The sequence below is a fragment of the Buteo buteo genome, chromosome 1 (assembly GCF_964188355.1).
Source record: "Buteo buteo chromosome 1, bButBut1.hap1.1, whole genome shotgun sequence".
NCBI classification, from domain to species: domain Eukaryota; kingdom Metazoa; phylum Chordata; class Aves; order Accipitriformes; family Accipitridae; genus Buteo; species Buteo buteo.
This window is the reverse complement of record NC_134171.1, coordinates 76,390,773-76,415,899: the sequence shown is the minus strand read 5'-3', so window position 1 is coordinate 76,415,899 and position 25,127 is coordinate 76,390,773. Positions and strand designations below refer to the sequence as shown.

The window sequence follows — 25,127 nt, the reverse complement described above, 5'->3', positions numbered from 1 at the left end:
TTCCATCAACTGAGTTAGAAGTTACAAACTAGAACTACACTCTTCACATTTAAGAGGAAGGACACGAAATTACATCACATAACTCCAAGATGGGAGCACTTCAAAATCAGTTAACACCTATCCAATGTTTATAATATATGCTGAAAGAGAAAACAGAGTTCAGCTCTAATTTTAGAATTGTATGTATGAAGTTTCTCAGCTACCAAAAACATGCACGCAAGAGGATTCCCACATAGTGGCATCTGTAGAATTCAAACACGCTAGTTCAAAATGCATAACAGCTGGATGACTTAACCGGCTTTGTGCAAACTGAAGTAATGGAGAACTGAAATTCCCAGACACATACAAACCGAGAGAGCAGATCAACAGGAAAGCAAGGAACAATTGTAAAACAGTAATCAGGAAGAAAAAGCACAACCGAAGAAAGATTACGGTCCTTCGACATGAGCTGTATGAGTAGCCACAGGAGCATTTTATTTATTAACTGTTTCCCAGGGGCATCCGAACAAACTGAACCGAATTCTTAAAACTGGAAGGCAGTGGAGGCATTTTGCAGCTGTAACGCCTACTACAAAACCAGCAACTATTTGGCATTCATGATTTAATTAGTGTCTTACTACAATTCATAAAAGATCTTCAAAACGTTCCCAAGTTACTGCACTACAAAGAAAAATTAAAGGTATCGACTGTATGTGAGCAAAGCTGTTCATGAATTTCAATATAATGTTATCTGTTCCCTGTACACAATCTTGTCGTAGTTGGAGCTGGTGTTTAGACCAAAAAAAGACCAATATGCCACAGCACTGTATCAGATTGTTTCATCTGCTACATTAAAGGACTTTAATTACATCATTTTGCAGTCTTCTTCCAATCTTTACTATGCATGCAGATACAGTATCTTCATCCACCCCCTTTCTTACCTGAATAAATCAGAAAATGTTTATCTAAGTTTTACAAGCCTTGCCGTGGAGTTGACTTTAATGCTCCAATATGAAGTTTCTCCAGCAATCTTCTTATCGTCAACACGGCGAGAATGAACAATTCATATGTTTAAATATTTTCCAGATCCTTCAGGGAAGCAGCCTTTTTCTTCTGTGTAGTTATCAGGCTGAGCTGTAATTAAAAACAAGCAGATAGCTTCTTATAGAATGTTTTTTAAGCTCCCAAGTAGCAGCAGAACTTCAATATGGAAGGTGTTGTGAAGGAGAGGGAACAAGCATAGCTAAGTGGGAATTTGGGGTAAACAGTAAAATTCACAACGCACTCTATAGATGACTACTGCTTTTGTCTCATTTCAGATCCCAAAGAATTCATGATGATGAAAGATTAGGTGGCAGGAGTATACTTTAAAGACATCTACATATAGAATACACACATTTTAAGCCTGTGCAAACATTACCCTGTATTTATGTTTCTTCCTGAATGACTATTATTTAATAAATAGCTAAGATTTATAGTCATTGAACTAACCACAAGAAAAATGTAATTTCTAGACTCCCTAATAGTCCAGCTCTAGCCTGTATTGGATTTAATTTTACAAGCAAGCTGGATAATGGAATGAGAATACACAATTAAGTCAAGTCAGAAAGTAGCCCTCAACCTACAGGTTCAGAATACAGAGAAGAGTTACCGTTCTGATTCTGAGGAAGCACACGCACAAACATTCAGTCTTCTGAGAGCTAGAAGAGAATGAACACCTTGTTTCTTCAGATTCAGAAGAGCGGACGTTCTTGCAGCAGTACTCCTGGAGACTGCTTTTTCCAGCCTTTAGTGGGAACAGGGCTGGTATGTCTTTTGTGGGGGGGTGGGGTGGGCAGGGAGATGAAGGGGCTTGGCACGAAGTTCTTAAGTCACTACAAAGAAGCCATGCTCGACAGCTGGCAGCACTAACCTCTGCCAAGCCTGAAGATGGCAAGGCAGTTCTGAAGACCAGCAATAAGGTCTGGACAGCAATTTAGCTGCTGGACATCTTGCCAAGTCTCTTTGTTACCTTTCAGAGGGCGACTGGTGAGGAACAGTTAATTATTGAAGTTTTCAGGAACAGCAAGACCTCTTCCTATATGGGCACTGAGGCCAGGACTTTACTCCCTTGAAAGGTGCTGTGACCATGTTTTTTAAGGGAAGATAGCACCTCAGAAGTATTAGAGCTGCTGAACAGATCCATAGAAGAAACAGGAGGTAAAAAAAACCCAAACCACTTTTTCAGAGCAAACCTTCACCGGCTGGGTAGACCTTGTCATGACAGAGAGCATTTACAGCCAGGAAACGGGGCTTAGGTTACGATAGCTTGGCAGCTATGCCCCTTTATTCACTGCTGTCAGGAAAAAAATGCCCTTTGTCCTAATTGGACAATTTAGATCAACCAAACATTTCCTCTCTGCAACTCACATGGGATCACCCACGTTAAAAAGCTATTAATTTGCACATGGGTTACCTAAATCACTGTAAAAAATTAGGAGGCAGAAAGACCACCTTTACTTAACAGGAGACCAACTTGAGTAACAAATTTGCTTGGCAAATAAGCGAACCCAGTGTATAAGCCCCCCATGGGATTTGCTTCAAGATGTAGAGCTTAAACAGAATCGAAAAAAGAACGCTGGATGGAAGAAAAAACCTACTGTCCAGCAGAGAAAATACAGAATTCTAGGTAGCATGGGGTTTAGACAAAGCCCCAAGTTTCTCTCTCTGAAGAGAAGAAAACCTTTCCTCCCAATATCCCTAATGTCTAGAAATATTGAATAGTACTGCTGAAAGCTGGAACTGAGTTGTAGGAGAACTGGAAAAAGAAGGCAGCAACAATTCAGCTCATTAAGTGATCACAACGGTGCACAAGGAGGTCTTAGGCATATAAACAGCTCTAACAGACCCACCTTCTCTGCAGTTTTCAGAATCACTGAAACATGTACTAGGCATGTTTACTACGGTAGCGAGATACATACACCATCCCTTCTTTCCCCCCTTCCCAGGGCCTGGAAAAAAGCAAGTATTTCCTATTCTGTCTGCACAGTTTTCAGTATTTTTGATACTACAGGACTTGGTGTGTCCATTACACGTAACTGATGGTAACTGCCGTGGGCTGTACTTCTCCTACAATCTTTGGGGACACAGCTACTGGAGGCTACTAATGAAAATGCAGGCGGACAGACAAGAAGTTAACAACTGTGGAAATTCTCATGACATGGCAGAAGGCACTCAGGGTTGCAACTGGATGAACACTGAGCAGGTCTGCACTATCAATTCTGTCCTGCAACCACTCCACTGCACGCCATTTCCCCGTGCTCTTTGTGCGGCCACACAATGAATTGGACCAGGGAACTTATCTGGCTGAAAAACCCCACAAACAGAATTCCCACAAACCAGCTACTCTACCTAGCAGTTTTTGTAAGGCAGTTCTCTAGTCATCAACTCAAGACGTGCTTTGTTCTACATCAAACTCCCCAGGAGACAGGTGTAGGAATCGGCACAAAATTTGCTCTTTATCGTGTGAAGCCACCGTTTGCGACTGCTGCAGGAGGTTACACCAAGCTAAAAAAAGCCTGCTTTATGTAAATAGGAGCTGCTGTTGTTTAAGGAGGTTTTCTTCCGCTTTGTTAGCTTGCTGCCATTTCTGCAGATGGAAATGATCATATACCTTCATTCACACATTTTGAACCATACAAGTTTAATTTATAGATTTGTTTATGGAAACAAATTTGATGCACTGTCACTTCAGCATCCTGTCAGAAGGTGACACTTAATTGAATATGCATCAGTTTTGTGATGACGCATCCAAAATACAAGCTTGTTGTTAAAATTATATTAGTGATAACGCACATAAATGATCCCCTCTACCTCAGGAATGATACGAAGTGAGTATTTTTGTTGTATTCAATAGGATTTTTTTAATGCACTTGGGTAACATGTTTTTTGTTAGTTTTGTACCTTTTGAGATGCTGTAGCGGCCCTCTGTTCTGCCTGGCTCAGTCGCCTTTGAAGCCTGTTGATGTATTCTCGATATTCCATCATTAATTTTTCATCCTGTGTAAATGAAATACCTCATTACAAATGCAAAGTTCTTTTTACTGGATCCATGCATACTGTAGCGAAAAAGCTTAAAACAAGGAATTTAAGAAGCGGAACTGTTTACCGCTTACAATAAGACTGAAGACATACTGCTGACACATTACAGAGAATTTCCAGCTCAAAATTGACATCATATGACTTTTCCAATCAGAGTAATCTGCAGAGGAAGTTTTACTCATTTCACCATCTTGAAGTAAGATGCATAAAACCTGACATTTTAATCCAGGTAATTTAATTTACACAATCTTACAATGTAAATGTCGTAGCTATAGTCAAAGAGGAAAAAGAAAGTACTAGATAACACAAATGAGATGATAATCTTCCTACAGGTTTTTTCTGTTCTCTTCATCAAAGGGTACACATAAAGTCTTACTTAACCGTCCTTTACTTACAGAAATCTATTCTCGCACCAGCCCCATTCTTCTCCTCTAAATAATACAGCACTACAAAAACCAACACAGAAGGACTTATCCTAGATAGAACTGGGTATTATCCCAGATTTATGAGGCTGACAGGATAGCTGTTTTCTAAAGTGGCCATTAATTATTGAACAATGCACATTCCAAAACAACCCTGCCCTTAATCTTTAATGGATAATGCTTTTATCTATATGCATATATGCACATACAGTGTAAATTCTACTATACACATAGTATGCTGAGAATTTGGTATCTCTGCATATGCTACATTATCCGTAACACAATACCTACTCCTTTTTAGAGGTATGCATGCATACATAGATGTAAGTGACTTCAGAAACATTTCCTGAATTGTCTAAAATTGCTAGATTAGTAACCCTGAAAGACGATCTCTCCTTTACCTTTTCTTGTAATTTGAGAGTAAAGTTAATTTGTCTTCCTGCCATCTGAACGTGTCAATCAGCAGAAACAGTGGGGTTTTCCAGTTATGACTACTCCTGTCAAAAATCCTTACTTTTTTCTAAACCAGCAACATAAGTCATCTAAATAGGTTTCTGTTAAGATCCTAGTGTGCATGCATCAGGTTGTAACTGCAAGTAGTTGTCATATCAGTCGTTATCTTACCTCAGTTACCTTTTCATTTGCCATTTCCAGCTGAGAAATGAGCTCCTGGCTACGAAGTTTTTGTTGACTCAGCTCACTTCTGTTAATCAGAAGAAAACATGCTGATTAACACATACAGTGCATCAGTTATCAGAATATAATTTCATAGGTACTTTCTTGCATTGTAGGGACTGATAGTGTATTTTTAATTACAGCCTTGCCCTTAAAACATTCATTTCAAAAGCACTACACAGCTAGCACTTCTTTGTGATGTATATTCAAAACTATAATGGCAGAGGAATGAGATGTATTTGTTTGAATCAAGAGGAGTTTATCTGACATTTTACGGGAGTTTTTTTCTGTTTATCGAATCTTATTTTGCAGGCACATTATCAAATATGCTATAAATATAAGCTGCATTTTCACAGTGCATTCAATATTTAGATTAACATTCTAATTTGTGTCTCACAACCAAACTTCAATGTGGACATTTTGGAATGTGCTTTGAAGTACCTAAAACCAAATCATACTATACTTGCAAGACAGACAGCAATGTAACACTTCATGAGGAAAAGGAAAAAGCCACCGTCTTCAAAATGGTCTTTTTACTTTTATACTGAATGTTTTAGTGATCCTGAATTTGTGTAGTACTGAAGATAAAAAATATCTGGGTTACAGTAGACATCTTTGAGTTGGTGCTCAAAGGAAACAGTTCTTGCCTCCTGTCATAACAAGCCACTGAAAAAGAGGTATGACCAAAGATGGAAATACCTAAACTTTGGTAATTTAGCCAGAGGAATATGCAAAACTAAATGAGCTGCTCTAACCTTTCACCAGTCTCTACTCTAGAAGCAACAGCCATCACAGAAAATGGTGTGATCAAGATTCTTGCCACCAGTTTCACCTTCTACACTGAGGTTCAAACATGTTTGTGAAGACGAATTTTCAAATCTATTTGCCCTCCTTTGCCAAGCTGAAAGCATGCTGAAGTGCAACCACCTTCATGAGTATGTAGCACATTGACAATGCTCAGAAAGCTGATACCTAACCTTTAGATGCTCTGCCTATTACTGAAACTACATGCACTGTAATGGAAGCTAAAGCCTTTATTCCTTCTGGGGAAAAGGAAGTAAGGTAGGAGACACTTTAACATCAGATCTTCATCTTAAAAGGCCTCTGCTCTTTTAATGATGGCATTTAGTTCTCAACAATAATTTACCCCTCAAAAACTTTTAAACTTAGTATTTTATAAAATTTTGAATGGAAACTGCTATATGGCACTTGAAATACGAGGTTGCACTCTATCTGTTAACCTACGGTTGATGAGTATACCTGGCTGGTAGTTTCCACTCCCTTGTTGTCAACCAACCCCGTTAACCAGTCCCAGGTAGATACCATAAAAACAGTTCAATGCTTTTTGACTAGCTGCTATAAAAATGAGAGTACATAGGCAGATACTTAAACCATGTTAGACAGTTAAAATGATATATAGATTATACCTGTGTTACCACATGTGAACATTTTTATATAAAATAAGAATTAAAGATGGATTAAAACTGCAGGATCAAGATAGCACATAACACTTAACACTACTATTGCAATTTGTCCTCTGTAACCAATATCAAGCATCAAGATGAAGCATTTTCAATATAGGAACCCTAATGAACAGCTGTTTTCTGAAAGCTCAGTTTTTATAAACTGTTTTAGTAGCAGAACAGAAATTTTATACAATTCCTGTCCTATCTTTTCATACATACCTTTTTCAAAATAAACGCCCTGGAAAACTATTCAAAGATTACTCCTTACAATGTGTAGACTGCTTATGTTCAACTACACTAGCAAAAAAGGCTTTGAAAATAAATTCTTAAATTCTGACTAACCATCTTTATTGTTATGTCATCTTAGAGGACTATCCACATAGATCAATTTTCTAAATTAAAAATTCTTAGTTACTGAAAACAATCTGTCTCCTATACTTGTACTGAGGTGCGGAATTAGCATTCTTAGCAGCACAGCCCATAAACAAGAGTTTACATGCTCATATACAGCTGTATATCAAGAAATTATTTTTATAATTTGATCACACTGAACATGTATTTAAAGAAAACAGTTTAACCTTGTAAGCATAAGGAAATGTGATGGCTGTTGAGCTAGACAGCTGATTCATTCTGATTGTTAACCCTCCCCTGAACACACATGATGAGATTTTAATATTAAAATTGAGCAGTAACCCCAACTGCTGAATAATCAAATCACTCCCCACCCCGTACTGTCTTTGTTAAGTGAGTGGGAAACAAAAGGTGAGCTTTTAGCATTTTGGCAGACGGGTGATAAATCCGCCAGCTGCAGCAAGTACGTTCTGCAAAGCTCTCATATGACAAATATAGCATGTGCCAGCTGTTTTTTCGGTTGAATTATACTATAATATGCTTCAGTTACTCTTAGTAATTATGAATTTTGTATACTGCCAGTACCTGCAGCTGTCTCTCATCCTGTTAATTTTTTTCTTTAATGAACATCTTAAAATAAGCAGCTATGGCTGCCAAACATTACAGAAGTGCAGCCAAGAATAATGTTTTAGAAATGGAGGAAACTTCTTCATCTCAAGATGCCGTGCAATTCACTCAATGTACTACTATACAGGACGGAGAGAGAAGGAGAAGGCAGTCCTGTTCAATGCTTCATACACAGGAACCAAAAAAGGTAATTCTTCAGAGGCAGATTCTTCTCAATTAAAGAAAACGGAGAGCTCCAAAAACCACACATGGCTACTGATGAGTCAGGGACTCTAACTATGACACAGAAATTTTTCAGAAGCAGAAACTGGAACAAAGACACTCAAAATAGCTGCGATCAGATGACTTAAGCTAAGCAAAGTATTTAAATTTAAAAACAATATGGCAAGGATTCCCTCTTTGTAAGTACTGACAACTACAATTTAAGTGAGTATTAAAAAAATGAAGTCATTCAGTATAGTTGCTCAGATATAACGGGTTTATGTTACAACAAATTTTTTTTTTTTTTTCCCAAAATGTTGTATCTTACTACTAGACAATAGTGGCAGATGGTTAAGATTACTAATTTACCAATTTGTTCATACTATATATTAGCATTAAATTTTATTACTTTTTTTATTAGTTAAAGACTTAAGATTTTTAAAGCTCCTCAGATGCATTGTTGCATGGAAGTAACTTCTAAAGTACTCGCCCTCTTTGTCATTTAAGCCAACGTTTATAAATTGTCTCATGTACTGTTTTGTACATTCAGTTTATATCTCTAAAAAGAGAACAGACTTGTGTATACCTATTACTACCCGTACTCAGGCTCAACTGTACCTTAACTGAGCAATCATCCACATGTCTAACAGGCCAAAGGAATATTCATAGTAAAGTTGAGAAGTCAATTTCCTGTAGTTTTCAAGTTACAAGATCTACCTTCTCCTCATCTGCAGTTTTCAAGATTGACTCCACTGAAGGGCATTCTGTGGATAATTCAGTCATTTGGGTGAATATGACACTTATCACTGTGGTTCTTGTTCTGATCCCTGGTCCAACCAGAATCATGTTCAACAAAAATGCTCTTGGGTGTTGGCCACTGGTGAGGAGTTCGGTAACGGTGTATGTATAACCACTGGTTATCTGCCAAATTCCTTCTCAGTTTACTCCAATTCTTATCTTCATTCTCAGGATTAGAACACAAAAATCTATGAAAAATACTGATATCCCCATTAGAAGGCATTAACCATCTACTACTACTTGTATTACGACCTCTTTTTTATTTATTTGTTTAACCTAGTTACCACAAGTACAGACCAGTCAAGGTGGACTTTACAGAATGAATGAATGAATAATCTGCCCTTATTTTTTAAACTTGCATACAGTCTTTCACTTTATTTTCTTTCAGTAAATGCTGGTAGATCCGATTACCCTGGTTTTGCTTAAATTCTGTTGTCAGAACTTTCTCTCTCACCCCTTCTTGATCTGTCCTGTGTTCTGTTGTTACTGAAGTTTGTTTCCTTCCAATTTACAGATTTCGTAAATATTCCTTTGGTATTGCTGATTTCACTTTCTATCCCTGCTGTCGTTTATTCTTCTCAGCTTAAGTCTGAAGAAATATATAGTTTTATACACAATGCTGTAAGGTAATAAGAACAGTCCTAGCCAGTCTCTTCCCCCAAACATGGCCATAGGAACTGTTTTTCTAGGTTACAGTACTTCAGTGAAAGCAAGAGCCTTTAAAAGGATGTGTATGTATTCCTCATTTCTTTCAAAAGTAAAGTCTTTGAAATGAAGACAAGAAATGTAAAAGAAGCTGGAAGCACTTGGTACCCGTTTTTTTTACCACAGCTGTCAAAGGCAGATCACTCAAGTCCCTTAAAGTTTTGGGACGTTCAAACTGACAGTGATCTTAGAGCTTCCAACTGTAAAGTTGGAATCTACACCCTGTAGATCAGCAGCAACAGCAACAACAACATGGATTGCTTAGATTTGTTATCAAATTCCACACAAATTTGTGGAGAAGTGACACTGAAGATCAAAATAATTTTTTAAACATTAAACCTAATTCCAGTTTGGTTATTTAGGTTACTTACAACAATGCTCCAGATATAGGGGGAGAAAAAAAAAAAATCAAATAGAAACTCAAGTAAGTGTCAGTTCCTAAATTACTAAATTAATGAACATATAATGGTTAAATTATTCACCAAGACTTAGAAGCTCTTTTTGGGTTACAAAAAAAATTATCTTTAAAAAAAAGTTTGCTAGTTTTAAAGAATTTCTATACTTCTCTTACTATTTTCCATTTAAACCCCTATAAGGAACACGAAAGATGACTTATTGCCTCTCAGAAGTTCACTTCATTCTACTGATTATTCCTGGTCAGAGCTGAATTGGTGGTTCAATCCCAGACCCTAGCAGAGATGCAACCATCAAAAAATGCAAGCCTGCTGAAACACAGCAAGTAACCAAACCAATTCAACTAAAATGAAGTGTTAATACGCATTTCCGTCTCAAAAGCCACATCTGTCCTTTGGTCTTGAGGTGGATTGACCCAGCTGGCAGGTAAGCCCCCACCCAATTGGTCCCTTACTCCCTCCCAGAGGAAAGGGGGAGAGAACCGGAAGGGTACAGGTGTGAAAAAACCTCATGGGTCAAGAGAGACAGTTTAAGAAGTGAAGGGGAAAAAAAAAAATTGATACAAAACCAACTACTCATCACCAGCTGACCAATGCCCAGACAGTATCCAAACAACAGCTACTTTGGAAGAACTTCCACCCAGTTTTATTGGTGAACATGACATCACATGGTATGGAACATCCCTTTGGTCAGTTGGGGTCAGCTATCCTGGCTGTGTCCCCTCCCAACTTCTTGTCCACCTCCAGCCAACTTGCTGGGGCGGCAGAGCGAGAAACAGAGAAGGCCTTGACACTCTATTAGCGCTGTTCAGCAACAGCTAAACCATTGCGGTGTTATCAACACTATTTTGGTCATAAATCTAAAACACAGCACCACACACAGGCTGCTATAAAGAAAATTAACTCTATCCCAGCCATACCCAGTACAGGTCTTTAAGAAGCATTAAATTCACCCAATCTTAAAATATAAAATTCCCCCGAACTTAACCTGAGGGTGATGGTTTCTGTATGTGTTTACAGAGAGATACAGATACGAGATTAATTTTTTATGTATATACACATTCTTAGAGAACCTAAATTCAACAGAAAAGCCCTGGGACAACTCGTCTTTAAATAAATATGAGCGCTACACCACTTTTTTACAACCTTTAACAGCCATCATTCATTTGCATAACTATTTCATAATTGTAAGTATTTGCTGCCTAAGTTCACTTCAGTAAATGTCATTAGCTCTCAAAGTACATCTAAAATGGATGCTTTGTTTCATAGTCTGCCAGCCTAGACATTTTGCAGGTATGAAGAGAATAAACACTAGTCATGAGCTGTTGGTCATGCTGCCAAGAGCAATGTTTTTATTTGGAAGGATGACCTATGTTGCAAGATGCACTGACCTTCTAAGTTACCTTCAAGATTGACTTTTGCCAGAAGTATATCAAAGCAAAACTGGTTCCTTGCTGTCTTGCAAGGTGAAGATGAGGTTTATTACCAGTCAATCCTTCTGAAAGCGTACATCATCTTAAGATGTTTAAGAGGTGAGAAAACGCTTCTCATATATGGAGACTGTAATGTATTTTTATGAAGAAAATGGTGGAATTTAGTCTACAATATTCAATGCATTACCTACTGTTTCAGCACTGTTTTTTAATTCCAAGTTCAGTTTTATAGGCAACAATTACATGTTTAACTTGAACTGAGACCCAAATGTCCAAGAAAGCACAGAATAATTTTCAGTGATGCCTGAAAGTATCAACTTATTTATCAACATTTTAATATACAGGTTTTTCACTGACCTACTAGATTCTCATGTTATTTAAAAATGATCACTCTGCTCTACTGTTACAGGTTGCAAAATTTACTTTTCCTTAATTTTTTTAAAATTAAAAATCACCTAATGTTCACTGATGTTGCTTCATTTCTTGGAAGTATTTATTTAATGCTTCCTTTATGCATATGGATTACACCTCACAAACAAAACACTGCAGACTTAAATGATGACAAATGAGCAGCACAGAATATGGAAAAGTTAGCAGCAGCTGCTGGGAAGTTAATAAAGAAGCCAAAATGTTTCAGACACCTTCATATGGAAAATGAAAGTAATGAGGATAGAACTGAAAAACAGCAACAGATCATGAATTTAAGGCAAAGGAATGGGAAACACCTACACTAACAAATGCGACACTGACTCAATGCTTACGAGAGCTGCCCTAACAGCAAACTTCTGGTGAAATGCAATATAAAACACTTTTATGTAAACTACCTCCCCAGTATACATGGATATGACTTTGTTAGGAAGTTTGTAACTTCCTGAAAAACATTCACTTATAAAGCACATTACTATGCTGTAAGAGTAGTAATTCTTATTAAAAACTGAAATTCAGCTACACATCACCAACACAATCTCTGTATTTGCTCACATATTTACATGAATCCGATACATCAAACAGTAACGTCATGAAGTGCCAAGGAATGCCTCAGACTGTACTCAAAATATACTAAATAACTGTGATATGGTGCTGAACTTGGAGAGCTCTCTATTTAAATCCCAAAAGGGTATGTTGGTATCTTCATCTAAGTTCATAGCCTTGCTGCCCAGTTGAGACAAGATGAAGTTTCTAAGGAAGATACTAAGTTTTCCTTGCAAGCTCACAGCTTAACTAGCCCTCTCAAAACTACATAAACTTAAAAATGTATGTATATAAGAAAGCTGGCTGAACATCGGCCTTTCACTTGGACCCTGCTATAAGGCTTGGTGATAGCATTTCCTGCATTAGCCTCAAGAGGACTTTCAAACAGAGCTTTTAATTCAGTAGATCCTGCTTGTCCGGTATCAGTCTATTATTTAGTGGTCTTGCCGATACTTCCGTGATAAATGCATTTGCTGCAAAATTATTTTGCTTTTTAAATAATCAGAAACTTTATTTTAGTTCACAACAATGTAAGAAGTGATTTGCCATTTGTACTTGCACTCAAAATACTCAAAATGTTATTGTGATAAGATTAAAACAAATATGATAATTATTCATTTATAATATAAGCAAGGACTTTGCATTGAGTAACTACTACTGTGTAATTCAGGAGCTAATCTTCATACCAACTGCATTCTGCACTATATAGCTAGGTGTCTGGTAAAGCATAAAATGTGAAAAATAAGCTGGTTTTAAATTTTCTAGATAATACTTATAGGTTGTGTTATAGCCACTTGTCACCGTAATATCAGAGCACCACTGCGCAGATTTAATTATGCAATTCCTTATGTCAGTTTAAATTACAACCTTCTAGCAGAGAACAAACTTGCTTCTATTGCCACCTTCCTTGTTAGGTAAAGCAAACATCTGATAAAATCTTCTGCTATTAGCTTATACAGTATGTAAAAGCATCACCTATGAAAACATTTTAAAAAGTAACTGACTTTGCTTTTAGACTTGCATCAAAATATCTACTGAAGTCACAGAGAATCACATGGACTTAGTGTAGACTTACAATTTTTAATATAAGATGAACGTTTTTTCTATTCTGCTTGTCAGGCAGTATTCTCTGATACAGGATGTTAAATTACTGCAGGAGTTTTCCAGATGATGCCACATAGGCAGTCTCTCACATAAACAGAGACATTTTCAAAATTTACTACCTATTTTTCATGCAGATTCACAAAGCAGACTTCCTCTCATGTCTGTTACATTTTCTATGTCAGCATTTTGCTGCAGATAAATAAGGTCTAAAGCTTTTGGTCTGCTATAACAACGTTTTAACACTTAACATTAAAGCTTTAAGAAGGAAAGCAGCTGTTTCACAGACAACTTTAATTGTTTTGGAAGTCTGCAATTTTTCCCTTTTAATTGGAAGTTGCTGAACTACATTCAGGATCTGGTTATGAACCTAGATGCTCAACTGTGAGAGTTTTTGTAGTTTCATTTACAGAAAATAAACTACAAGTTTAACAGCTAAAATTTACCTTAGCATGAAACACTACAAAATATTTTTCTTCTCTAGTTACTGCATTTACAAAAGATGTCAAAAAAGTATTAGTAAGACCCAGCTAACTACATACAGTGAAGCTATATCACTGAAACTGTCGGTGAATAAGCACAGCTCCCAGTGTCTCACAGATGTGCTCAACACTGCGATGACTTCTGAAAGAGACTTATTGGCTTTTCAAAGAACTGTTTAGTAATCTCTGCAAAATGCAGTGTATTTTAAGGCAAAACACAGACAGCTTATATCTGGACAGATAAGGTAAAAAACCCGGTACTGCTTACTTAGGAGACATAAAAATGACCAGAGCGATTATGTAGGACTTGTTTTTCTAGAAGGATTGGCAAAAATGTTATGTCTAATTGGAATGATTTTGAACTATCTGAAAAATTTGAACTGAACTAGTTATCATAGGTAACAATCCACTACTACTACAAAGTGTTCTGAACACTCAGAAGAAGAGCACCTGAAAGAATGAAAAGCAGATCGGTGAAGCTGCTAGTAAAACAGAAAGGTCATCAAGAAAAGTTTTATCAATCATTCTTGTTTTTCAAGCAGGATGGAACTCATAACATTCCTGTATTTGGACAGACAATAGGTACAACTAGTTATGATAGACACTGTGTCACTTTGAAACTAGTTTCATTCCTCTTTAAAGGGAAGCACTACTACACACAAGACTACTGGAGGTCAAATTCACATACTTCTCTAAAAAAGATGGAAAACCAAGTTGGAGTAGTGGTAGGGAGATTTGTTATAGGCAACATTTTCAGGAAGTTATTTTCCTTGCTCATGTTTAGAAACGTGGATCCTAATTCCGCTCACACCATTGGCATTCTGACAACGAAGAAATGTCAAGTTATGCCTAAAAAATTGTGACTCCAAAAATTGCATAGGATACTGGAAATATTATGGTTCGAGCTGAGAATATGTAAACCATTATAATAATAAAACATGAAAAATCCAAAGATTACTCCAAAGGAAGTAAAAGCTAGAATTCACAGGTTTCCAATTCTAATAGGGCAAAAGCTTTGCTTCCTTGTTAACATGGTAATAAGCAACTTCTAAAATCAGTCTGAGCAAAGAACTATACATGAGTGTATCCTGCACTTTAAGTTACTAAAGTTAAAGGGTCATTTCAAGTTTCTCAAATTAACAGAGCTGCATGCCCTCAATTTTTCTTCTAAAAACCACTGAATGCACTACCTAAAAGATAATGATATATGCGATGTTATATTCTTCTCTATCCATTTTAATTTTAAAGAAATGAGACTTACGAAATCAGGCTTCCTAGTTTAGAAGTTACTGTGTACCAGCCTGTCAATCTCCTCCAATTTTCACCCAATTTTGAAGAGATCTTGAAGACATAAAGCACCAGCTAGCTGGCTAACCAGAGTGAGTGCGTGAGTGTGTCTGTCAGCTCGCAACTAGCCACAGTTTGGCTGTTACTTGCCAACTAAACACAAGACATGCGAGAAAGCTGAGGTGGAGGAAGGCAATACCAGAAAAGGAAAGCCTCTACAAATCCACTGCTTACAGATCAATTCATTTACATTTTAACACTGTGCAATGTGTCCACACAGTGAAAAGGGAAACCAAGATGAATGTAGATGCTCTATCTACTTAATTTCATAAACTGATCAGTGTGGATTCTCAACATTTTTTTAATGGATATGAACATCCAAGTAGAAGCAAACACCACCTACAGCAGCATGCATTTAAAACAAAGATAATTTTGTACAATTTATTTCAGACATAACTTGCAAACGGCTAATTTCTCATTGGGACAGTTCCTTCTCTACTCACTCATTTCCAATAACACCACCGTCTTCTCTAAACCAGTTGATGTCTGTCTGTATATAGGCTCGCAGGCACCATAGGTGCTTGTATTCCCCAGCATCTAGAAATGACATGTAATCTATGTCTGTTGCGTGAGACGCCCTTGTTATTAAGACCTTTCAAAAATGAAAATATTCTTATAGTCTGTGCTGGGAATACGAGCATCAGCTAGTTACCTGGCAACCTGTAGGAATTAAGAGCAAAGTAAAGTTTGTATCGTATTTTTGCTTAGGGCAATCACGCAACACATTTGTATCCTCATTTATGACAGCAACTGCTCAGAAGAGAACGTAATATGTGCATCCCAGTTGGTTTTTTCCAGCTTATTTTAAAAGTCTGGAGACTCGCTCCGCAACTGATTTTGTAGTGACTGTTCTGAATAGCTATCAATATAGAGGTTTTCATAATCCAAAGCTAAAATTCTCTAAATTGACTGTGCTATATCTTGAAAGACAAAATTAAAAGTAATATATTCCATTTACTTTTTGTCATTACAAAATTCACACACATCAACATGATGCAAAATTTTTACTTCAGTGCTAACTTCACGAAGAGCATCAAAAGTTCTCCTTAGAACATTCTTCCTTGTTTTGCAGGAAGCACATCATCTAGTCTGGGTGGTTTGCTCTTCATGGTTTTTCACCACAGGTCTACTGCCACGCACCAAACAGGAACTAAAACCGTAACAACTTCCAGAAGAGGAACAAAATTGCACTTACTTTAGCTTACTGATCCTGGCTTCTGTAGTTTCAGTAAGATTTTTTGTTTCTTCTTTCCACCGGTTTGTTGCTTTTTGCTGAGCTACTAACAGCCGTCTAAGTTCAGCAGTAGACTTTTGACTGGTGTCTTCCATTTCCTTAAGTCGAGCTTCATATCCATGTTCCTTCACAGCATGCTCATGCTCCATTGTGCTTATCTAGAAAAAAATACAAATCGGGTACAGTCAAGTCTCTCACTTTTTACCTTTTTTTTTTTAAACAACACTTGAGTTAGATTTATAAACATTTGTTAAAAGCATGTAACATACAATAATTAACTTGTAATTATATGCTCAAAGAGATACATGTTCCCAAAGCCAATTTAAGAAAATAGTACAACTGACAATAAAGGATAATGAGCTGTGTATGCTTATTTTTGTAAATAATCTTTATCCTTCTCCCTTGTGTTTTCTCCACAGAAACACGTTCTTTATCTTTCATCTAGCTAAAACGTGTGAGGAGTTTCTTAACTGCATCTAAAATCCTTTGTACATCAGAGGAAAATGAAAGCAAGCAATAAATCTTAACTGTGACTATAATAGAAGCCTGTCTGATTAAAAATGAGACAGACAAAGATCTGGTACATGCTTTATAACCGCTACCTATCTGTTACAAGACTCTGATCCTTCGTTTTTAAACTATGTTTGACCAAAGGGTTCTGGAGCTGGAACAAGATTTCCTGTTTCATTTGACTGCTTCCTTTATCTTGTGGTGCAACGTGGAAACCAGATTTGAGATGGTCCCCATTCATAACCTGTAAAAACTGCTTACTGAAGTTGTCTTCAGTGCTGCAGATTCTTAGATCCCTTTTCAGTATCTTTACACTCCTGGACTTAAGAGCAGAGAAGCAAGTACCAGCTTTATATGTTTAGAAAGCACATCAAGGATCAAAGCTGTTACTCCCTCCAGAAGCCAAAGGTACCATGAATCTGCTGAGGTTACTATTAATTCGTTACCCTACCTGCAGCCTGTTCAGGTGCATTTAATGGAACACGTTCAAAGAGAACAATCATCCTTCAGCTAATTATCTTGTTTGCAGCTATCCATACAGTAAAATGTTCTCAGTCCAGAAAACACAGAACCAATGTTTGACAGCCACACTATTAAATTAATTAGTTACACACTGCTCTGACAACGTGGTGGACATACAAGTAGAGGAATGCCCTGGACTGAAAGTCATACAGAGATTCCTAACACATTACAGACAGCAGATAAATGAAGACCTGGAAGTGGAATAAGTGAAGTCACTTGAAGGAAAATATGTTATTATTTAATCTATTCATCTTACAAAAAGCAAAGAACATTTGGGATCTTCTTATCAAGCAGAATTTAATACATATTAAAATACAATTTAATTAGCAGAGATTGAGTTACCCAGTAGATTCTGAGGACACACAATGCTACAACAAAATTACTTTTAAGCAGAAACCAGGAAGCATCATTGAAACTTTCATCCTTAATTTAAACTTTCGATGATTTTTCTCTTAGAACTGCTGCCTTATTAAGCAAATATCAGTCTTACGATAAAATAAAAATAACATATAAACCGTACCTTTATTTTAGCTTTTTGTTGAGCCTCTATGGCCAGTTTTCTCAAGCCCTCCATTTCTTTTTGCAATTGTTCATTCTCTTGCTGAAGTTTTAGCCTTTGTTCACTGACAAAGGCACTCTTCTCTCTTTCTGAATCCAGAATGCTTTGCAATTTACAGATAACTTCCTGGCAACGAGATTTCTCTTCCTCAGAGCTGAAAGAGAAGAAAAGTCTTGTAGGAACTCAAGAGTTGAACAACTACCCTACTAAAGAAAAAAAAGATATATTGGGACAGATCTTTGGTGTGACCCAGTACAGCTGTTCCCCTGTTTCTTCCTGAAAGTTTGTATCAGCTCAGCATGTTTAAGGGCTTGACAGCTACAACTATGCACCAGTCAGCAAAGAATTTTATCAAGATGATGGCATTCATAAAACCAATCTAATACTGTAGCAATCTCAGTAAAATGACAATGTGAAATAGAAGATTTTCATTTTTATGTTTCCAGATTCCCAACTGAGGATTGCTCTGGCGAAGTGACAGGATTTATGATTATCAGAGTGCAGAAATGACTGAAGCTTCTAAACAATTCCACACTTTTCAGGCTGAAAACAACCACCTGGTCTAAAAATGTGCACCATATTTACTTTTTACCGTTGTATTATTGGAACTGCAATAATGTCTATTAGCTCTGAACACACAGACCTGAAATTCAGTATGCTATGTAAACACAGTGTTCTGCATGTACTAGGAGATACCACCCTGTAGATGAATATATAAAGTAATAAATTCTGCCTCAATATTTCATAGAGTAACTTTTCCTACAAACAGTATTTAAAAATGCAGCAAGATTCCAAATCATATACTCCTATTTTAATTTTTTTTGTCAAACAGCTGCTTGCAGTTCTCATCTTGTAAAGAAAATCTTTCATTCTATAGCACGTTATGCCCTCTAATTCTTTTACAGTGATTCATAATTGCCCTTGCTTCAGAATTACAGTATCTTGATACTATTCCTGCTACTGGTTAAAAAGATGTGACAAAAACCTAACACATAATCAACAATTTAAACAGTCAGAAATAGTTTCCATTGTTTTCCGTTCTAATTTCTGTAACATCCATTACTTACTTCATTTCCAGTTGTTTCAGTTTATTTTGTGTTGTCTGTAGACTTAGCTGAAGGTCACCTTTTGTAGTTTCTGCAAGTAAATATTTCTGATGCAGTTGCTCTAGTTTTCTACTGTCAGATTCATGTCCTCTGTCTTCCCTGTAAATCTGAAGAGTAAACTTAACATATAAGATCATCTTCACCTTGCACTGGTGATTGGCACTTTAGTACTGACAAGGAGGCTACTTACTCCTCATTGCATCCTATTTTCCAGTGATTTAAAACAAAACTGAATTTCTATCACTGTTGCTGCTACTTGGAAAAAAAGTTTTCAAAGATCTGGCAATCATGTAGTTTTCTGTCTATTGAGCTTAAGTTTAACTGGAATATGTACCAACATTCTTTTAGATTATGTCAATCATCTCTCCTTTTACTTCTACACTTATCAAAGAACCCTCTTTTTCAGCTTAGTATTACAACTTTGAAACACTTTCTGAATTTAAAAAACCCAAACCATAAAATAATTACACAAAAATTTACAAATAAGAAAATCTACTCAAAAAATAAAATAAGAAAATTCAGGGAAAAAAACCCCATGAGAAATGGGAAAAGTCAATTTATCTTTTCTTTCTGAAAAGAGATCTTAAACGTGATGCAAAAATGCATGCAGTTGCCTTACCTTTTCAAGTTCTTCTTCCACAGCTCTCTTTTCTCTAATGGCTCGTTCAATTTGACCCTGTTTTTCTCCACATTCCTATTTTAAAAAGTAATTTTTAAATACATCTAATAAAAAATAACTCAAAATAAAAATTCAATAAGTGCCAAAGCCAAAACCAAGCCATTGTAAATATAATTCTTGCTGCTGGTTTGTATGCATTTGATTATGTTTACATGCTCACTATTTTCTCTATAGGATCAGTCTCATTCACTATACAGACTTAGACATGCAAAACGAAACCTTTTTTTAAACAAATTTAATCCATAAATAGGTGCATATGCACTGAGTGGTTTTGGTCTCCCACATAATTTGTTATAAGTTCCTGGTACATTCAAGAATATGATGATTGTGATGCACAGACTTTCTCTTAGCATACTTTATCAACTTTCATAATACTTCATTTCTATACACCCAACTACAGATATGCAATATTCAGCTTTCCATGCTTTATTTATCCCTGAAAGAAACAGGGATACTTAGGAAATGCCATCACGTGGGAAATATTTTCTAGAGCACAGAATCTCATTGTCAAGATGCTTCTGAACTATGATAAGAATACACATAACTGAAGTAATAAACTTACACAAACAAATGGGTGGATTTGCAGGACTGTATTATTTCATGCAGAGCCAGGCAAGTTCTCAGTAAAAGTAAGATATGACTGTACACATGTAAGGCAAATCTGTACATTAAAGATGAATTTTCAAAGCAAATATCCTTTACACCTAAATATGAATCTTTGCACTGACTGCTGAAGATGCTGGACACAGTAGCTTTTGTCAAGTAGCATGAAAGACACCGTATGTTGCATTAATGTCTGGAAACATGCAGGATGCAAAATACTATACAATAATAAAGCATAGTCCTAGACAATTACCCATTAATCATATTTTAGTTGACTGACTTTTACCTCAGTTTAGTATTTTACTTGATCAACAAAAACTAGAAGTCTCAAATGTTTTGCTATCAAAAATATTTTAATCAGTAAACACCATACCATCTGAAGAGCTGAAATTTCTTCTGTTAGTCGAGAAATCTGCACATTATATTGCTTCTTTGCAGAGTCTAGCTGTGATCGAAACCAAAGTAAAACTAAAAAATTAATCCCTTGAACTATTTTTGCATCCTATATTTTATATATATATACATACACATACACAGACACACACACACATAGTCTATATGTGGTGCATGTATATAAATATGGAAATATCTGGGACTGCAGTAACTGAAAACTCTTACTACATAAATGTTAGAAGAATGTTTATTATCAATCCATACTACTTTAACTGCGGGTGTTTCGAAAAAAAAGCAGAAAGGAAGACATCATAACAAGGCCTTGCAAAAAGAATAACAAGACTATCAGGAAAGCTGTGGTCCATTAGTTGCAAGATATTTGCAATTTGCGTTTCAGATACTTTTAGATCACATAACAAAAGAATTATTTGTTAATACCTGGAGAAACATGACAACTCATAGTTTAAAATTTTACTTCTTATGCTTTTGATAGATTCACTTCTACTGAGATAATTTAAAAATAAGAAATAGGGCATTTCTGAACTTCTAAATTCTGATTAGTAAATCATTGTCACAACTAGAAGGGTTATCCTAGTTGCTCTTTAGCTCTTGCACCTTCTCCAAACCATGTATGATGTTAAATATCCCAGTTTTAAGTATTCCATACATTTTTTGTGACTCTTTCAGGTAACCACCGAGTAGAAGCATGAAAGATCTTTATCCTCATTTTAAAGGCTCTGAAAATTTAGGTGGTATGTTCCTGAAACCTCTCGAAATGAAAGAATTGGAAAGAAAAAGAATCCTTTCATCCCTATATAGTACATGTGCATGTTGTGTCATAGTGAAGAAAGTGAAAGGAGGCAAAATCAATTCACCACTGAAAACTTACAAATGAGATAATTGCTTTACACTGTTGTCCACTTGCAACAAAAGACATTGCCAACACATGCCTGTAACAAGCCTTTATTTCCTCTGGAGTTTGCCTCAAAATAAAGCAAGTCTCTTTGACATGATCATAATCACTGAGAACCTCCAGGTAGATTAGTCTGCATTTTAACTGCAGATGGGACACAACATGAAGAAAATTGATTTTGTTACTAGTTTTTTATCAGAAGAGCTTCCATTTTTCAGCTGCTCATAACAACAATAACAAAAATCATGGAGACTACAACATTCTTTTTAGTAATTTCTCTACCAAATTCTGGTTTCTAAGTGTGCTGTAATATTGAGCCTCTTGATTGTTAGCTGTACTTGGTAAAAGAGTCTTACTTGCCTAAATAGGGGAATATTTTTAAGTATCGAGATGCCAAAAAACCGATAGTCTAATTTACAACAGGTCCTATCATCTGAATGTACATGATAAGCTTCCATCGACAACTTCCAAGATGAGGCCATGTATCATAAATTAAATACTCTGATACCAATACAACACTCAGTCTGTTGACGTGCTACTGAACAGAATCTCTGAAATTGAAGTGCCGTTCTTTACATCTTCACAGTGCAGCCTTCTCTATACTAGTGTCTGCACAGATGTCAACACTTTTGGTTCTTGAGAAATTTAAGAATACTATTTAGTTCAGAAGAACATATGTCTAGATAACAAAGCTGAACAGTACAGTACTGTCAGCATGCTCCTTGCTACCAATATTATCAAAACACTTTTAAGAGAATTGCTCATGATGACCATGCACCATCAATAGCTTTTCACACTGAGGAAAACCAAAAATTCTTCCCATTCTTTCTAAACATCATAACTTACTGCCTTTCTAATTCTTGCAGCACTATCTTCTGCAAGTTGAGACATTTCATCTTTCATTGTTTTTATTTCCTCTTCCTTTCGTTTCTCCCCAAAGAGTGCCTAGAAAAAAATAACAACTTGAAATACTACTGATAATATTTCAGTGGTGACATAGTATCTAGCACTGAGAGAAAAAAACCACAGTCACTGTTCAAAAAACCTTTTTTCCTTTGGAGTAGCTGACACCGAGACCCAACAAGAAAACAAGCACAGTGAGAACATTTTGCACTAAATGCACATTCTTATAAATCAGAACCACACAAAAAATTAGTGTCAGTAGATGCCTTTTTCTATTGGGACTTATTATTGGGGCTTTCAGATTTTGGCCAGGCATGGAATTATACAGAAGAAAGCATAGGAACTCAGACCAAAAGGCAAGGCTACTCTCCAATGTTCTGATCTGGGGCCAGGATCTGTAATAAAAAATGCCAACAATAACGCATAGAAAGTTCTCTGTTAGGAAACGGAATACCTGTATATGCACACACATGCTCCTACATATAGCTAAGCATTTTTTATGGTTGATATACTAAATTACTCATCTCCCAGAAAATTAAAAGTAAAGGCATAAAAATTTATAAGCAACTAAAGAATGTGTATGCAGTCCCTTTCATAGTGGATAACAATGAATCAAACAGCTCTTTAGCATAAAAGAATGGTGAGAATTACAGAAAAAGGTGTAGCAAGGAACCCTTCCCCTGGAGAATGCAAGAAAGCTACTGATACTAAAGTATAATAGGAGATACTGGTCTGAAAAGATTACGGAATGTAGAATTCTTGATGGGTGAGATGAAAAATCCTAGATGGCACACAGAGAATATATAGATGCATAAAGGGAGAAAGACATAAAAACGTCCCTAAAGAATGATATAAATTCAGCCTATAGCAGGTTACTCACTTCAGGCAGTAACATGCCACTTCATCGGTCATACTCTCTTTTACTGCTCCCATTCAATTCAACTTTGTATTTTACTTCTCAAACCACTCTTTTAAAATTCTTCTGATGTATTTTTGTAAGCTTAGCTTTGTGTACTTTATAATGTTAATGTAACAGAAGCAGCATTATGATGACAGCCTGTTACTCCCAGTCCTCACCCTCTTACAGAGCAGGGAGAAGCCTCTGTGGCCGCAGTTTAAGACACAAAGAGTTAACTGATATGTATATTATGCTGCATTTATTTTATCCTGTTCATTAATAAACTTGCCATTTTGAAAAATTCAGGATGTTTTAGCCAGAGCAGTAAATTAACAAGTGTCTGCAAATTCCAGTTTATTCTTACTTACAGCATTAATCTCAACTGTTACTTAAAACAAGCTACTTATTTATCTGTAACTGTTCACTTACTGTCTTAGAGATGCGATTTACATCACAATTTTTACTGGGTCACTTCCTTCTGTCAACTTCATGCGAGTTCATAGCAAATGGCATCAAGTGATCTGCTGAACTACTTTTGGATGAAAAATGGTGTTCCAACACTTCTCTGATGTACTAATACTTAGCAGATGGGAAATGTAATTTATACTCCTTACCAGTAATTTTCAAATGAAAGAGTGTTCTCTGGTTTTTAAAGTCTGGAAAAAAATTATTTTATTTTTACCTTTTATTCTTCATATTCTCCCCCCTATCAGGCTGTACGAAAATGCTGTTAAGGATTGCAATATCTTACTAAGAAAAAGGAATTGACAAGTCCAAAGGTGGCCATCAAGAGCTAGAGGATGTAAAACTTCATTTTTCACCCCTTTCTGAACCAGAGCCTAACAGGTAAAGGGAATTGTAGCAGATTGGTTCATAAAGTAAATGAGATGCGGAAAGTTATGAGGAAATTATGAAAAGGAAAAGATGCCACCAAAGGATTTCCTAAATGACTATAAATATATGGGAAGAAAGACTATAACAAGATGATAATCCTCTTTTGCATACCAAGATGAATCACAGAAGTTTAACTGCAGTAATGACCAGAACCCTAAGCTTTGTCAATATTTTAATCTATTCTGGAAGCAGGCCAGAAGGTAGCAGGATCTCTTTAAAGAAGTTAATTCCCTTTTCTGTCAGAAAAAAAGGAGGCAGGTCTGCCTCTTTTGTCACAGAACTGAAATCAGCAAGAGCACCACTAACTTCACTATTCCAAAAGTTGAAAGTAAAAAGCTAGTTTAGATACTCAGGAGGCTCCTCAAGTTTGAAAAGCAACTTCAGACTAAAAGGGAGCACTTATCTCCTTAACTGCTTAACAGTTCAACATGGTAGCCCAAATAGAATCAGTCCTAAGATTCTCCATTTATTCCCACAGACATTAGCTACACTGGGTTTCACTTACTGATGGTTAGTCATCAGATGTGCATTAAAGTTCTGTCTTGCCAGCAAACACAATTCATTAAATTTCTAAAAGTCTGACTTGAACTGAAGCTTAGCATTAGAACACAAAGAGTCCATATTACACAAAAGTTTACCAAGCCCTGTATCCTATCTCCTAAAGGGGCAAACAACAGATACTTCAGGGAAGTTAAGAACTGGGAAAACAGGGTGACTATTTTTTTGATCAATAGACATGTCAAGACTTGCTGGATTAGACCTCGTTCTTTAGGAAGTTTTGGTGGATTGTCCTGTCATGAATTTGACTGTTTTCATACCTATACTTTTGGCATACACATCCTATGACAGTTCAATCACATA

The 25,127-nt window shown here is 36.4% G+C and overlaps 1 protein-coding gene across 3 annotated transcripts in view; it reads right to left on the bottom strand.

The window, feature by feature from the left end:
- Nucleotides 1–830: 830 nt before the first annotated feature.
- SCLT1 (sodium channel and clathrin linker 1) overlaps nt 831–25,127 on the bottom strand; it is a 46,535-nt gene continuing 22,238 nt past the window's right edge. For all 3 annotated transcript variants that reach the window (XM_075036615.1, XM_075036632.1, XM_075036624.1), the window contains exons 14-22: nt 22,418–22,516; nt 20,639–20,710; nt 19,603–19,677; nt 18,945–19,090; nt 17,839–18,031; nt 16,248–16,444; nt 5,106–5,184; nt 3,922–4,017; nt 831–1,113 (exon numbers count right to left, since the gene is read on the bottom strand). In XM_075036615.1, coding sequence (XP_074892716.1) covers nt 1,051–1,113; nt 3,922–4,017; nt 5,106–5,184; nt 16,248–16,444; nt 17,839–18,031; nt 18,945–19,090; nt 19,603–19,677; nt 20,639–20,710; nt 22,418–22,516 — 1,020 coding nt within the window. In that variant the 3' untranslated portion in view covers nt 831–1,050. The remainder of the gene's footprint in view (nt 1,114–3,921; nt 4,018–5,105; nt 5,185–16,247; nt 16,445–17,838; nt 18,032–18,944; nt 19,091–19,602; nt 19,678–20,638; nt 20,711–22,417; nt 22,517–25,127) is intronic.